Consider the following 13,585-nt stretch of genomic DNA (forward strand, 5'->3'; position numbering starts at 1 on the left):
GAATAAGTAAAAAGAGACCATGGTTTTGTTTGAGTGCCAGAAGTAATTCTGTTTTGAAGTCCTCTTTTCTGACTTGGTAACTAACTGATTCAAGTATAATATTTACTCTGATGCAATAACAAATCTGCACTCATGTTGAAAATGTATATTGTGTTAACATTTTAAAATGGCCTGTAGCAATGTTTTTATGTTCATAGTATTGTTTTTGTAAAACTAGTGTGTAAATCACTTTTAACTAATGACCATACATCATATACAGAAGTACACATGAGACCATATACAGAAGTACATGTTTGCTTTCTTCTTTCTCTAACCAGGAGGGCATATCGAGACAGATTGAAGTTCTGGACCCACTGTGTACTAGCAACATTGATTATATTTACTATATTCTCATTTTTTGCTGAACAAGTAAGTTTTATATGTTTGGCTATTAAATTGTTTTTGGTGTAACCTAGCATCTGAATCATTTAGAAAATGATATAAATTCATATCAAGAAAGTTTCAGTTTCTCCTACTGGCTTTGTAGCTTGATCATATGTCAGTATGGCAGATATATTTTATAATATTCAGGCAGCCAACATAGTTGCCTTTTATTGATCCATCTTCAAGTCTATTACCAGTCTTCTTTTCAACTGGAACTCAATAGATTAACTTTGGACTTCAGGCTAAAACTGAAAAGCTCTAATATTTTTAACCAAAAACTGTCTATAATCCTCATCTGATAGTAATTTTTTATGAGTCTTCCACTTTTTTCCATTGTCTTAACCTTTCTAGATTGACTGCAGGGTCTTATATTCAGACACCCATGGTTCTGTGTGTAGCTCTGCTCACACTGGCCATGTTCCATTTACAGTGCCTTTGTCCTGCTGAGATTTTGTTGTGCTCCCCTTACTCCTCTTGTTGTCAGCACCTCTGCACCGGGGCTCACTTCTATGCGTGCACACACACAGTCTCCTTCAGGCGAGGGTTCAGGGGGAGGAGGGAGACTTACTCGGTAGAAGGAAAAGGATAAAAGAATCCTTATTAGCTTGCAGGCATGAAATACTCTGAGGAGAAGGGATTGAAACGGGAGCAGTCATGGGCACACATGACTTACACAGGGCATGCAGCCCCACCCCAGCCTCTGACCAGTTTAATGGGGCTTTCCCAGCTGTCAGAGGAAAGGACACTGAGTTTACTTATACCAAGAAGGAGGGAGGTAAGTTGTGTGTATTGAGAGCTTTAGGATAATGACTGGGCTTCCTGCCACAGATGGAAGGAAATTGAGGACACGGAGGTTCAGTAGGTGATCAATCAGGAGGGCAACTTAACATTCATCTTTCCCAGGGATCATACGTCTTGTTCTTGGTTGTCATTGGTCCTGGCCGATAAAAATCTTAGAAAAAAAATCTCAAAAAGACAGTACTTGCATTTGGAGCAGGGCTCTAGTAAGGAACTTTGTTGCTGGCCCCAGTGACTCAAGTGTGCTGGGGCCAGTACAAGGGAAGAGAAGGGTCAGTCAGTCTTGCCTCTGCCATTGATTCCAGCAAAGAATAGAGACTAGAAAGGAAAGAAGAAGGAGAAAGAAAGGGCAGGTTAAGCCCCCTCATTTCTCTAGCATCAAGATGTAGTCAGATTGCTTCCTCTGCTATCCTCACCAACAAACCAGCCAGCTCTGCTCCTCCCTGTCCTCCCCAGTCCCAGCTTTTTATTCAAACCCTGGTGGCTTCTGCTTGGGCAAAGCCTCACTTCCCACTTCTAGATAAAGGAGTAACTGTCCCACAAAGCTGGGGAGACAGCAGAAGGAACAGGCCATCAAGGAGAGAGGCGCCTTTCTCTGAAGGGAGGAAGGAACCTCCACTGTGACACGGCCTTGACTAAACAAGTTCAGAGTCGGTGAACTCAAGGGACTTCCATAGCCTAGACAGCTCACAGCAAGAGTCTCGGACGATTGCTGACGTCATAAATAAGAGTGCCAATTGTTAAATCAACAACGGGAGTCACTGGGTACATGCTCCCCACGTAGGATCTCTGTCCTTAATGTGTTTTACTATGAAACTTAAAAACACTACTAGTCAAACAATACCCTATACCTTGTGCGGTTGTGTGAGTGCAGCCTGTTGAAATCCTTGCTTAGTATATACCAAGTTGATCTTCAGTATATGAAGGTAATTGAAAATGAAACTCGATAAAGGGAGGGATGGGAGAGGGAGAGGGGAGGGCCACGGGAGGGAGGGAGGTTGGGGGGGGAGCCACAACAATACAAAAGTTGCACTTTGTAAATTCACATTTATGAAATGAAATTAAAAAAAAAAAAAAAAAGCTGGGGAGAGAGAAGGCGATCAATAGGGATCCCAAATGGAAACCACAAGGAACACACTTATTCTCACTGAAGTTTATTATAATGATGTTTAGGTTTTCAATTTCAGATATATAATGAGTAAACTTTCTATGAGGGGGGAAAAAAAAGTACTTTTCTGAGTTCTAAGCTACTAATAAACAAATTAATTTTCATATTACTTCTTACTCATAAATTATTCTCAGATGATTGTTTTTAGATTAGGTATAGAAAAAAATGGATTTTTATCCATAGTTATCTTTTTTTGTATTTTTAAAAATCCGATCTTACTAATGTAGGCATTACCCAAACCCAGAGACAGTGTCTTAATGGCTAAACAGAGCCAGTATCCTTCCACAGAAAGACTGGACAAAAGGACATCTTGAAAATAAATGTTTGGTAATGTCTGTGAAAATCTGTAGTCATAGGTCTTAGATAAATGAAGCATGGGTCAAAATAATCTTAATCCTCTTGGGACTCTTTGCAGGCACATAATAGGCATTTTGATCTTACAAGGCTAAACAAAATGAGTGGTTGGCTTCATTTAGGGGGAGGAGAAATTGACAGTCTTGTTTGATATCTGCTCCTTATGATGAAAGTCATGTGGCTCTCAGAAGTTTGATGTATTTTATAGTCTTTGATCAACATGGTGATTGAAATTTATTTTCTGTCTTTCATCATTCAGTTAATTGCACTTAAGCGGAAGATATTTCCCAGAAGACGGATACACAAAGAAACTAGTCCTGATCGAATCAGGGTATAGAAGATCTTCCCTTGAAAATCATCTACCTCAGCATTTACTGAGTATTTTAAAACTCGGCATCACAGAGGTGACTTTGTGATGCGAAGCTTAGCCAGCTTGGCCTGAAGAAGGGTAAACACAGAACCCTACAGTCCAGTGGCGGGTGTACTGCCCACTGCCCAGGAATTAATAACCAGCCCACTACAAACTGGTGTGTTGAGCAACTCTGAAGTGTTTTACTTTTACAGCATTTGCTCTTGACCTTTCATCCTTTTTATAAAAAGGCTCACTGGTGGGAGACAGCTGCCAATTTCCCACAGCAACTCTTGCAAACTAACTGTAACATGAGAGGCCTAGGCCAGCTTGAGAGGGAGTGCTGAGAAACGCCAGTCTTTGCATTCCAGAGCTTTTTTGCTATAGTTTTGTGCTTTTTATTTTCTTCTTTTCCATTTTTCAAATAAGTAGCTACTAAGTTAACTACATATTCTTGCTTCTGAACAGGAGAGTCTAAACATGTTTTTTAGATGTTATTTAAGTAATACAATAATATCACCTCCTGTTGGCAATATCTGAATCACAAACTTTATTAAAGTTTAGACTGTAAGTAGTCTTAAACCACTGGCAACTACTGAAGAACTCCATGATTCTTATCTAAAATACTTTGTGCTTGTTTACTTCAGCCCCTATAATACTGTGATTTCGCTTGCAGGCCTAATTTCAAAGGGCTAGAGTTAAGTAGCAGTGCTACTTACCAGATGTAATTATGTTTTGGAAATGTACATATTCAAACAGAAGTGCCTCATTTTAGAAATGAGTAGTGCTGATGGCATTGGCACATTACAGTGGTGTCTTATTTAATACTTCTATATTCCAGTAGCTTTCTCTCACAGTTTCTTATAGAACAGGGGTCAACAAACTTTTCCTGTAAAAGGCCAGATAGTAAATTATTGCAGGCGTCAAGTGTCTTTGTCACATAATCTTCTATGTTTAGTTTTTTGTTTTTTGAATAATCCTTCAAAAGGTATAAAACCCATGTCTAGCTTACAGCTCTGTAAGAAAACAGGCCAGCAGCCGGATTTGACCCACAACCATCGCTATGTGACGACTGAGAGTGTTTTTATGTATGGGTGAACCCTCACATTAGCCATATTTTGTTAAATCATTATACAGCAGATTTGTGGACACCACGGTCCAGGAGTCCTTTTTGAACTCTTGATATTTTAGATCAGGATCTCGCAGTGTTCTCAAATGGCACACATATTTTGTAAAAAGACATTGAAATGTAAATATTGTGTTTGTGCTGTACCAGTTATGTATTTGAAAAACTGAAGTGTCATAAAAGTTTAATTTTGTCTGATGCTTTCATTTTAAGTCTTTGAAGATTGAATTTTTGAATCGATTCAGCAGTAACTTGAGTGCTTATATAGTATGTCAGGTTCTGTACAATTAAGTGGAGGTAAATATAAGGAGAGATTAGTATTATAAAGCACTAGTGAGTGTTGCTTTATGGAGGCAGGAAATAGATTCTAGATGGAATTTATATGGTAAAAACTTAGAGGGTATATCTAGGTATCTTTGTAAAAGAGAAGAATTTGTCCCAGAAAGATTTCAGGGAAATGAACATTTGGTTGTAATGGCGATTTCTGTGGTTAGATTCCATGCACTCTTAGTTAATTTTTACTATGAATAAAGAAAAATGATAGATGATTTTCAGTAATGATAACAGTGAATGGTGTGTATCCCAGGAAAGAATCTGGGAGCCATTATTCATCATTCTTCAGCCAATACATTGGGATGTTTAAATGAGCCTGTGAAATCCTAAACATCACAGGGAAGAAGATTCAAAGCAAAACAATAAACAGGAGGGTTACTTCAAACTTACTGTTTGAAGGAGAGAGTCTAAAAATAATTAGTCAATAAAATCCTGAAACCTTTGCTTGCCAGATCTTAGATGAAAGAGATAAAATATAGGACTTAAAACAAAAACGGTTGTGGCGCTGTTATAAGCTAAGGTAGGTACAAAATTTGAAATGTATTTTAAAATTATCTGGGGGCAGTGATATATACAAGCACTGAAAAACCCCAAATTTAAACTCTGTATTATCCCTAGGTGGTGACATTATGAATGAATTTCATTTCCTTCATTTTACATCTTCAAAAATTATCTTACTATGAATATTTATTGCTTTTATGTCTGGACTTATAGTTGAACTATAAGTTCTATGTAAACTGAAAGTGACCCATATTAAATTTTTAGTGGAAAGTAGACTGTTTTTTATTAGCCAACCTTGGTTCAATTGTCAGAAATTTACTGGTAAAACAGTTATCTCAATTCTTGTGATTTTACTTAAGTGGATAAGTAATAATATTTGAAACTTGAGTATAAATGAATTTTCATTTCAAGTAGGAAAGTTGGAAGGTGACGTAATACAATCTTATATATGTATAGAGTAAATGGCCCATTTATAGTCTTGGTTCCTTATTTCTTTACTGCTTTTCATTTCTAATAATTTCCTGACATTTGAAAAAATAAGGCAGTGGTATTAGTAAGCCACCAGATGGAGATGTTCAGCCGTCCTTATTAAATGCATCAAATTAGTGATTCCAAATTGGAGCACCTATTTAAAATGCCATTCCTCTCCCACAGTTAATTTGTTGGCCTTGGATATAACTCCTTTGTTCTGGTGAGTGGAGTTATAGGTGGGGATACAACGAAGGCGTGAGAAAACTGTGTTTATAGTACAAGGTGATAGAGTGACTCCTGAGGGTAGTGGGGGAGGAGGAAAAATGTAGAAGAGCTATAATGGGCAGGCCAGCAAGAGAGAGGGTAGCACAGAACTGGCAGCTGCAAGAAGATCTCCTACGGAACTTGGGGGCAAAGATCTTTGGTGAAAGGGGATATCCACAAGGTTGTCTATGACATATACAAATTGACATCTCACCAAACCATTAGTAGAAGCTATATCGCTTGCCAGATAGGCAGCATTGGATGCGATACCATATGAAAAACTGGTTTCAGGACAGTGTGAGAGGAGTGAATACCACAGGGCCCCTAGAAACCAGCCTGTGCCAGCAGTTGCCCTTTCGATTAAATAGCTATCAACTTGTTAGATCTTTTTTGAGGTATGCTTCCTTAAAAAACTCAGAAATATCTTGCAATATTTTATAAATTTCCAGTCACTCATATTTGAGCAGTGATATTTTCCACCCGAAATCTACATTTGGGGGCCCGACGCTGTGGCATAGCGGGTGAGGCCACCACCTGCAGTGCCAGCATCCCACATGGGCGCCAGTTCATGTCCTGGCTGCTCCACTTCTGCTCCAGCTCTCTGCTATGGCCTGGGAAAGCAGGCACATTGGAGTGCTGGAGGAAGCTCCTGGCTCCTGGCTTTGGATCAGTCAGGCCCCAGCCGATGGTGGCCATTTGGGGAACGGACCAACAGATGAAAGACCTCTCTCTCTCTGTTTCTGTCTCTACCTCTCTGTAACTGCCTTTCAAATAAATAAATAAATCTTATTTAAAATTGCTATTTGGTAATAAAATGCTCTAATTTTTATTAAAATATGTATTTTTAGTTATTAAATATGCCTGGCACTGGTTGGCATTCATATGTTTGACATTCAGGAAATTGTATACCAGTGACTCAATAAGTACCCATTATATTATAATGTTGATAAGCCTACATTTACTGAGTATTTGCTATATGCTGTTGAGTACCTATTATACAGTTGTTATGGATTATTATACTCTTTAAAATATAAAATACTGTGAGATAAATATTAAGTTCATTAAGCTAGTGCAAAGGAGAAACTAAAGCTTAGAGAAATCAACTAATAGACCAAGGCCTCACAGTTTCTAAGCAAGACTAATTTAATTTTGTGCTGAATTTTCATGTCATGTCTTAAACTACTTTTTACTTTCTCCTTGAATAAAATTTTTAACTTTGAAAACTCTTTTTGGAATCCCTCTGTGTAGGAAACAGCCATTGCAAGCTACTCACCTAGTTCCTTATTCTCTTCTTCCTTGGCCAAGCTAGGCCATAATCTCCAGCCTTCCTGCTATTAGATGTAATTCTAATTAGGTGCGCTCTGTTAGGTGAGCTCTAGCAATAAAGTGTGAGCAGAATTGATGTGTGTCTTTTCCAGACCTGGCCATAAAATCCTTCTGCCTGGTGCTGTTCCATACCCATTTTACCCCTTTAGCTGGCTGGAATGGAGACAACCTACCGCAGCCCTGGAAACCACCCATTGAAGATGGTAGCATTTCCATTAGTCTGAGTCCCTCAGTGACTGCCTGGCTGCCCTGAGGGCCCGGTTATTCTCCCAGAGAATTAAATGAACCTTTTTTAAAAGGTCACTACACATGCTTGGGTTTATTTATTGCAGTGATAGTCTGTCCTGGCTAACCCAAACCGGATTTAAAAATGAATTTCAGTTCTTCCATAACATTTTTTAAAAGATTCATTTATTTATTTGAAAGAGTTACACAGAGTGAGAAGGAGAGGCAGAGAGAGAGAGAGAGATCTTCCATCCATTGGTTTACTCCCCTATTGGCTGCAATGGCCAGAGCTGCGCTGATCTGAAGCCAGGAGCCAGGAGCTTCTTCTGGGTCTCCCACGCAGGTGCAGGGGCCCAAGGCCTTGGGCCATCTTCTACTGTTTTCCCAGGCCATAGCAGAGAGCTGGATTGGAAGTGGAGCAGCAGCCAGGTCTTGCACCAGTGCCCATGTGGGATGCCGGAACTGCAGGCCATGGCTTTACCCATAGTGCCAGCTCCTTCCATATCATTCTGATTTGCATTTGGCTGCCCCATAAATAGTGGACTAGCAAAATTTGAGCTTTGTGTTTTTCAGGTAAGAAGCAGTAGGAACAGGTAATCCAGACTGCCATAATTTAAGGAAGTGGATTCTCTCTTCTTCTTCTTAAAGCCTCAGTACATAGCTTTTGTCTCCAGGTCACATCTGTGTTCTAGGACAAAGGCAAAAAAATCAAAAGGAAGGTGCCAAACACTAGCACTGTCTAGGAAATGTCCATTTTTTCTCTTCCCTTCTGTATGAGAGAGACAACTGTGAAGGACTTTGAAATGAGCCAGAAAAATTACTGGGTTTCTTGAATAGCAATTAAGTTACTGGGCCAGTGTTGTGTAGAGCCACCATCTGTAATGTGGGCATCCCAATAGGCACCAGTTTCTGTCCTGGCTATTCCACTTCTGATCCAGTTCCCTGTTAATGGCCTGAGAAAAACAACAGAAGATAGCCCAAATATTTGGGCTCTTGACCCCTACGTAGGAGACCCAGATGAAGCTCCTGGCTCTTGGCTTCGGCCTGGCTATCTGGGGAGTGAGTCAGCAGATGGAAGATCTCTTGATGTCTTTAACTCTGCCTTTCAAAATAAACAAATCTTAAAACAGAAAACTAAAATGAAATAGTGTGTAAGCACTGATTTAAAAAAGAAATTACTTATTTGAAAGAGTTAACATAAAGAGCGCGTGGTCTTCCATCCTCTGGTTCACTCCCCAGGCTGAAGCCAGGAGCCAGGAGCTTCATTCAGGGTTTCCACGTGGATGCAAGTGTCCAGAGACTGAGCAGTCTTCAGCTGCTTTTCCAAGTGCATTAGCAGGAAGTAGGATCAGAAGTAGAGCAGCCAGGAACTGGTGCCCATATGGGATGCTGGTATTGTAAGCAGTGGTTTAACTTGCTATGCCACAGTGCTGGCCCTGTAAGCACCTGATTATGTGGGGTTTTTTCAACCTTCATTGTGTAGAAATTGTGTCTCTGTGTGTAGCAGATAACTGATATAAATGAATATGATTCTACTCTATAGAAAATTTTTTTTCTAGTGGGGAAAAAGTGCAAGCTGAATCTAATTCAAAAAACTTTCATTTAAATGTCCCCTATGACTTGTGGGTTGCATGGCCAACCTAGTCTTTGAACTGAGTCATCTATCTATGTGCACCTGTAAGAGTGTTGAGATTCCTGGGTGTGTTTGGCACAGTACTTAAGATGCTACTTGGGATGCCTACATCCGGTATTGGAGTGCCTAAATTTGAGTCCCAGCTTTGCTTCCAAGTCGGCTTCCTGCTAGTACTCAACCTGGGAGGCAGCAGGTGATGGCTCAGCTAGTTCAGTCCGTGCCACCTATATGAGAGACCCAGACTGAGTTCCCAGTTCACAGCTTCAACCTTGCCTAGCCCCACTTGGGGAGTGAGCCAGTGGAGAAGACACTCATGTTTTTCTTTCTTTTTTTCTTTCTTCCCTCTCTCCTCTCCCCGTCCTCTGCCCCCTCCCTCTCTTCTCCCCTCTCCCCCTCGCCCTCCTTCTTTCCCCTTCCCATCCCCCTCCCTTTCCCCTTTCTCCCTCCTCCCTCCTCTCCCTTTTCCCCCTCCCTCCCTCTTCTCAGTTCACAGCTTGAGCCTTGCCTAGCCCCACTTGGGTAGTGAGCCAGTGGAGAAGATATTCATATTTTTATTTATTTCTTCCCTCTCTCCTCTCCCCTCTCCCCCTTCTCCCTCCCTTTCCCCTCCTCCTCTTCCTCTCCCTCCCTCTCCCCTCTCCCTCTCTTGTCTCCTCTTGCCCTCCTTCTCCTCTCTCCCCCTCCTTCTTCCTCCCCTCTCTCACCCTCCTTTCTTCTACCTTCCTCTCCCCCTCCTCACCACACCTCTTCCCCCTCTCCCACCTCTCCCTTCCCGTCTTCTCCTCCCTCTCCTCCCTCTCTCCCCCCTCCCCCCTCCACTCTTCCCTCCCCTCTCCCCCTCTTCCCCCTATTTCTAATAAAATGAAAATAAATAATAATGAAATGAAAATGAAAATAATGTTTTTTTAAAAGGAATGTGAAAGTTCTGTTAGGATGAAGAATACAATTGTTAGGGAAATACAAGATTTGCCACAATATTTAACTTAGATTATCTTAATTTATTATGCCAGCATTACCCACTGACCCCCTGTATTCAGATCACCTGAGGGCGCAGGTTAACATGTTTTATCCTCATGCCAGACATAAACAATCTTCCTGAAAGAGTTGATGCACACTATCATTTTGAGACCCATTAATTTATCCCATATAGGAGGTGGGCAATTTTCATTTGTTCTGATCTGCATGAACCTTTTAGTGGCTTTATTGTGTCTTTTAGTTGTGCTCCAAATGCCAAAGACAGTTCTTGTCCTCCACTACTTTATTTTGAAATGTACATTGAAAACACCACCTTTACAGTAGAATTTAATGTGTACAGTCAACAAACGCTACAAAACATTTTCTATACTACCGAAGACAAAACTATTTAGGAGTAAATATAATAAACATTTAAAACACTATAAAAAGACACAAACGTATATATTTGATCTAATGGAGAGACATACATCCCTTGTTCACTGTTAGAAAGTTTCAACATCAAGATGTCATTTTCACCTAAATTAATTTAAATATCAATAAATATAAAAACCAATAAAAATATCAATAAGGTCTCTCCCACCTCCTTGGAGAGACAAGGTGACACTCAATATTTTACTTTAAAAATGCACAAATAGGGAAACACTGAAAAAGTATAATGGGGCAGGGGTCTGAAACTGCCCTAGCAGATATACTCGTGAGCCTCTATAACTCAGTGTACCACAGTGCAGGAGTAGACATACAGGCCAACGGAATGCACTAGGAAATCCAGATGTTGACCAAACTCCATATGGAAATCCAAAGTATCATACAGGTAGCACACAGATCAGTACGGCAAATACAGACTTTTTAGTGAATGACGTTGGGGACAACTGGATTGTTATTTGGAAAAAGGTGATAACAGGTCCTCCATTCACATACAATTCCGGCTTCCGTCCAGAGTATACATTCTAAGGAGCGGAAGCAGCGGGTTGCTGAGGAAGACAGACGTTATATACTGCAATAAAAAGTGGCAAAGTAGGAAAGGGAATACGGAAAAATAAATAAGGTACAGAATTTTAACTACAGTTCCAGACTGGGATAGGGAAAGCCTCGATGGGGTAAGTAATGGCGTCCGCGCGGACTGGAGGGAAGGGGGCAGCGTAACCTTAATTTCAAGTTAGATCATGTTAAAGGTCAATGTAATAAAGTTAATTGGAGCAAGAAAAATGTTTTAGAGTCACACTGGACCCCTGACCAAAGAGGGTTCAGAACATAATTCTATTCACAGTTCGGTGAGAGACTTTCAAAACAAGACTGGAAATGACATAGAACGCTGCCTGGGGGGGCAGGGCGGCGTTTACCTTATTTGGGCATGATTTGGCAGCCTTTGGCTTCTGATTGGCTGGATATTTAGCTGTGATGATTGGCTGCGACTCAGTTGCTTGGTTACAAGCTGTAAGCTTAGGTTATAGCACGCTTACAAATCAAGCTAGGTTGTAGTTCACTCTATTTGCCCGTATAGATATTTGGGCCAAACAGGAAGTATGGCGGCTGGTATAGGCCAAATTTATTTTGGTTACATCACAAGGATAAAAAGAGAAACAGGCCAATCTCAGTCTTGAAAATGGTTGAAAAACGCTAAACAAACCAGCAGTATCCTAAAAAATTAAAGTTGATCAACTGAAGTTTATCACAGGAATGTTAAGTCTGAGCTAACATTTTAAAAGTATAAATCTTATTTACCGCACTAACAAGGAAAGAAGCATATGATCATTTGAATACAGAATTTAATAAATTGCAATATTCATAAATAAGGCAAAGCAAACAAAACAAAAGACTTAAACTAATAATAGAAGGTAAGTTTCAAGCAGGGCAAACCAAAAACCTACACAGGCATCATTATTCCTTATAGAAACTCTAGTTCAAGAATGCTAAGGAAACTGGTGAGGAAAAATAAAATGCGAGACTTGTCATCATTACCAAAACTTTAATAAAGCTGGAGTGATCAAAACTGTGGTTAGGCAAACTGAGCAGCGGAACACGCTAAAGCAGCAGACTCAAGAACAAATGGAAATTTGACAAGTGACATAGCTTATAGAGAAAGCATTCACAACTCACCGAATGAAGGTGGGATTTCCACATTAAGGGAGAAAGTGTAATTAGATCCCTATATGAAACCAGGCACAAAAATTAATTCGTGATGAAGGAAGACTTTGTAAAGTAAGACCTTAAGATCTATATAAAGCGGTAGGAGAATATTTTTGTGATTTCAGGTTAAAGATTAAATTCCTTCAAAAATACACAGAACGACAGACATGGAGATTAGCATTCAACATATATAAAGACTACAAGTCAATAAGAAACAAAACAATCATTGAAAAATGAACAAGAAACCCAAATAGACGTTTTAAGGATACGAAAAAGCAAGCATCTGGCTGTGTAAAAGAGATTATTTTTTCATGATTAGAGAAATGCAAAGGATCTCAAAGGAATGTTTTACACCCACAATAATGGCAAATTAAGAAGTGTGACAGTACCAAGGTACGATTAATACATGCAACAAAGGGAACTCATTCGGCTGGTGTTGGTATATCTGCTATGGCCCGGGAGTGCAGTGGAGGATGGCCCGGGTCCTTGGGCCCTGCACCCTGGGAGACCAGGAGAAGCACCTGGCTCCTGGCTTCGGATCAGCGCGGTGCGCTGGCCGCAGCGGCCATTGGAGGGTGAACCAACGGCAAAAAGGAAGACCTTTCTCTCTGTCTCTCTCTCTCTCACTGTCCACTCTGCCTGTCAAAATAAATAAAGAAAGAAAAAAAGAAAAAGAAAACAACTTGGCACTGCTGATTATCACAGCCTACTGCCTGACACCTTAACACTTAGATACTTTGTGAAAACTCCTAAAAGACTGGACTAGTTATAGTAACACTGTTTATATATCCTAATCTGGAAATAACCCAGGTGTTCGTAGGCAAGACAATCAATGAAAACATTGAGGAATAGACTTACAACGGAACATTATTCAGTTATGAAAGTGGCAGAACCCTAGGTACGTGTAGGAATATTCTCTTAGTGACAGAACGTGGAGTAAAGCGGCCAGCAGAAAACTGTACAGATTATGGTACAGTTTTCCGTAATGCCCGAACACAAAGGTAAATCGTGTTGCTTAAGGGCGCCTATGTATGTGGTAGTGATCATTTGCAAAATTCAAGCTAAAATTTCTGAGCCCTCTGAACAGGGAGGGCGGGAAGGAGCGAAGCCGGGCTGAATGGGGGAGGGGGTGTGTGTGCAAAATTTCCTGAGGAGATTCAGCAAATATTAGTAAAATTCTACTTCACAAATTAGGTGGTGTACTAATCATGTTTTGTGATTTACATACTCTTTTTGTGGGTTTTCAAATACTTTTAAAAAATTTCAAACTTGAAAATAGAAAACAGCACACCTCACACCCACACACCGCTGGCGGGTGCCTAAACATAGCACCCAACGTTTTATTTAGCAGTGTGACTTGGGGGCGGAGACTCTGCTCTCCAGTAAGCATGCGCGTTGGCTTCCAGCCAATCAGGGACGCGCCTGGCTGAGGCCGGGCCGGCGTTTCTCCCGCGGGAATCACAACTTACCTCAGAGGCCTCGAGGCAGCGAGGCAAGTCGGCTCCGCAGGTG

At 40.6% G+C, this 13,585-nt stretch overlaps 1 protein-coding gene across 2 annotated transcripts in view; it reads left to right on the forward strand.

The window, feature by feature from the left end:
* GNPTAB (N-acetylglucosamine-1-phosphate transferase subunits alpha and beta) overlaps positions 1 to 4,406 on the forward strand; it is an 88,694-nt gene extending 84,288 nt beyond the window's left edge. Inside the window, exons 20-21 of one of the 2 annotated variants that reach the window (XM_062203038.1) lie at positions 318 to 408; positions 3,003 to 4,406. In XM_062203038.1, the coding sequence (XP_062059022.1) occupies positions 318 to 408; positions 3,003 to 3,080 (169 nt within the window). In that variant the 3' untranslated portion in view covers positions 3,081 to 4,406. The remainder of the gene's footprint in view (positions 1 to 317; positions 409 to 3,002) is intronic. The other variant, XM_062203039.1, reaches the window with a different exon arrangement.
* Positions 4,407 to 13,585: the final 9,179 nt, after the last annotated feature.

This window comes from Lepus europaeus, chromosome 10 (genome assembly GCF_033115175.1).
Source record: "Lepus europaeus isolate LE1 chromosome 10, mLepTim1.pri, whole genome shotgun sequence".
NCBI lineage: Eukaryota > Metazoa > Chordata > Mammalia > Lagomorpha > Leporidae > Lepus > Lepus europaeus.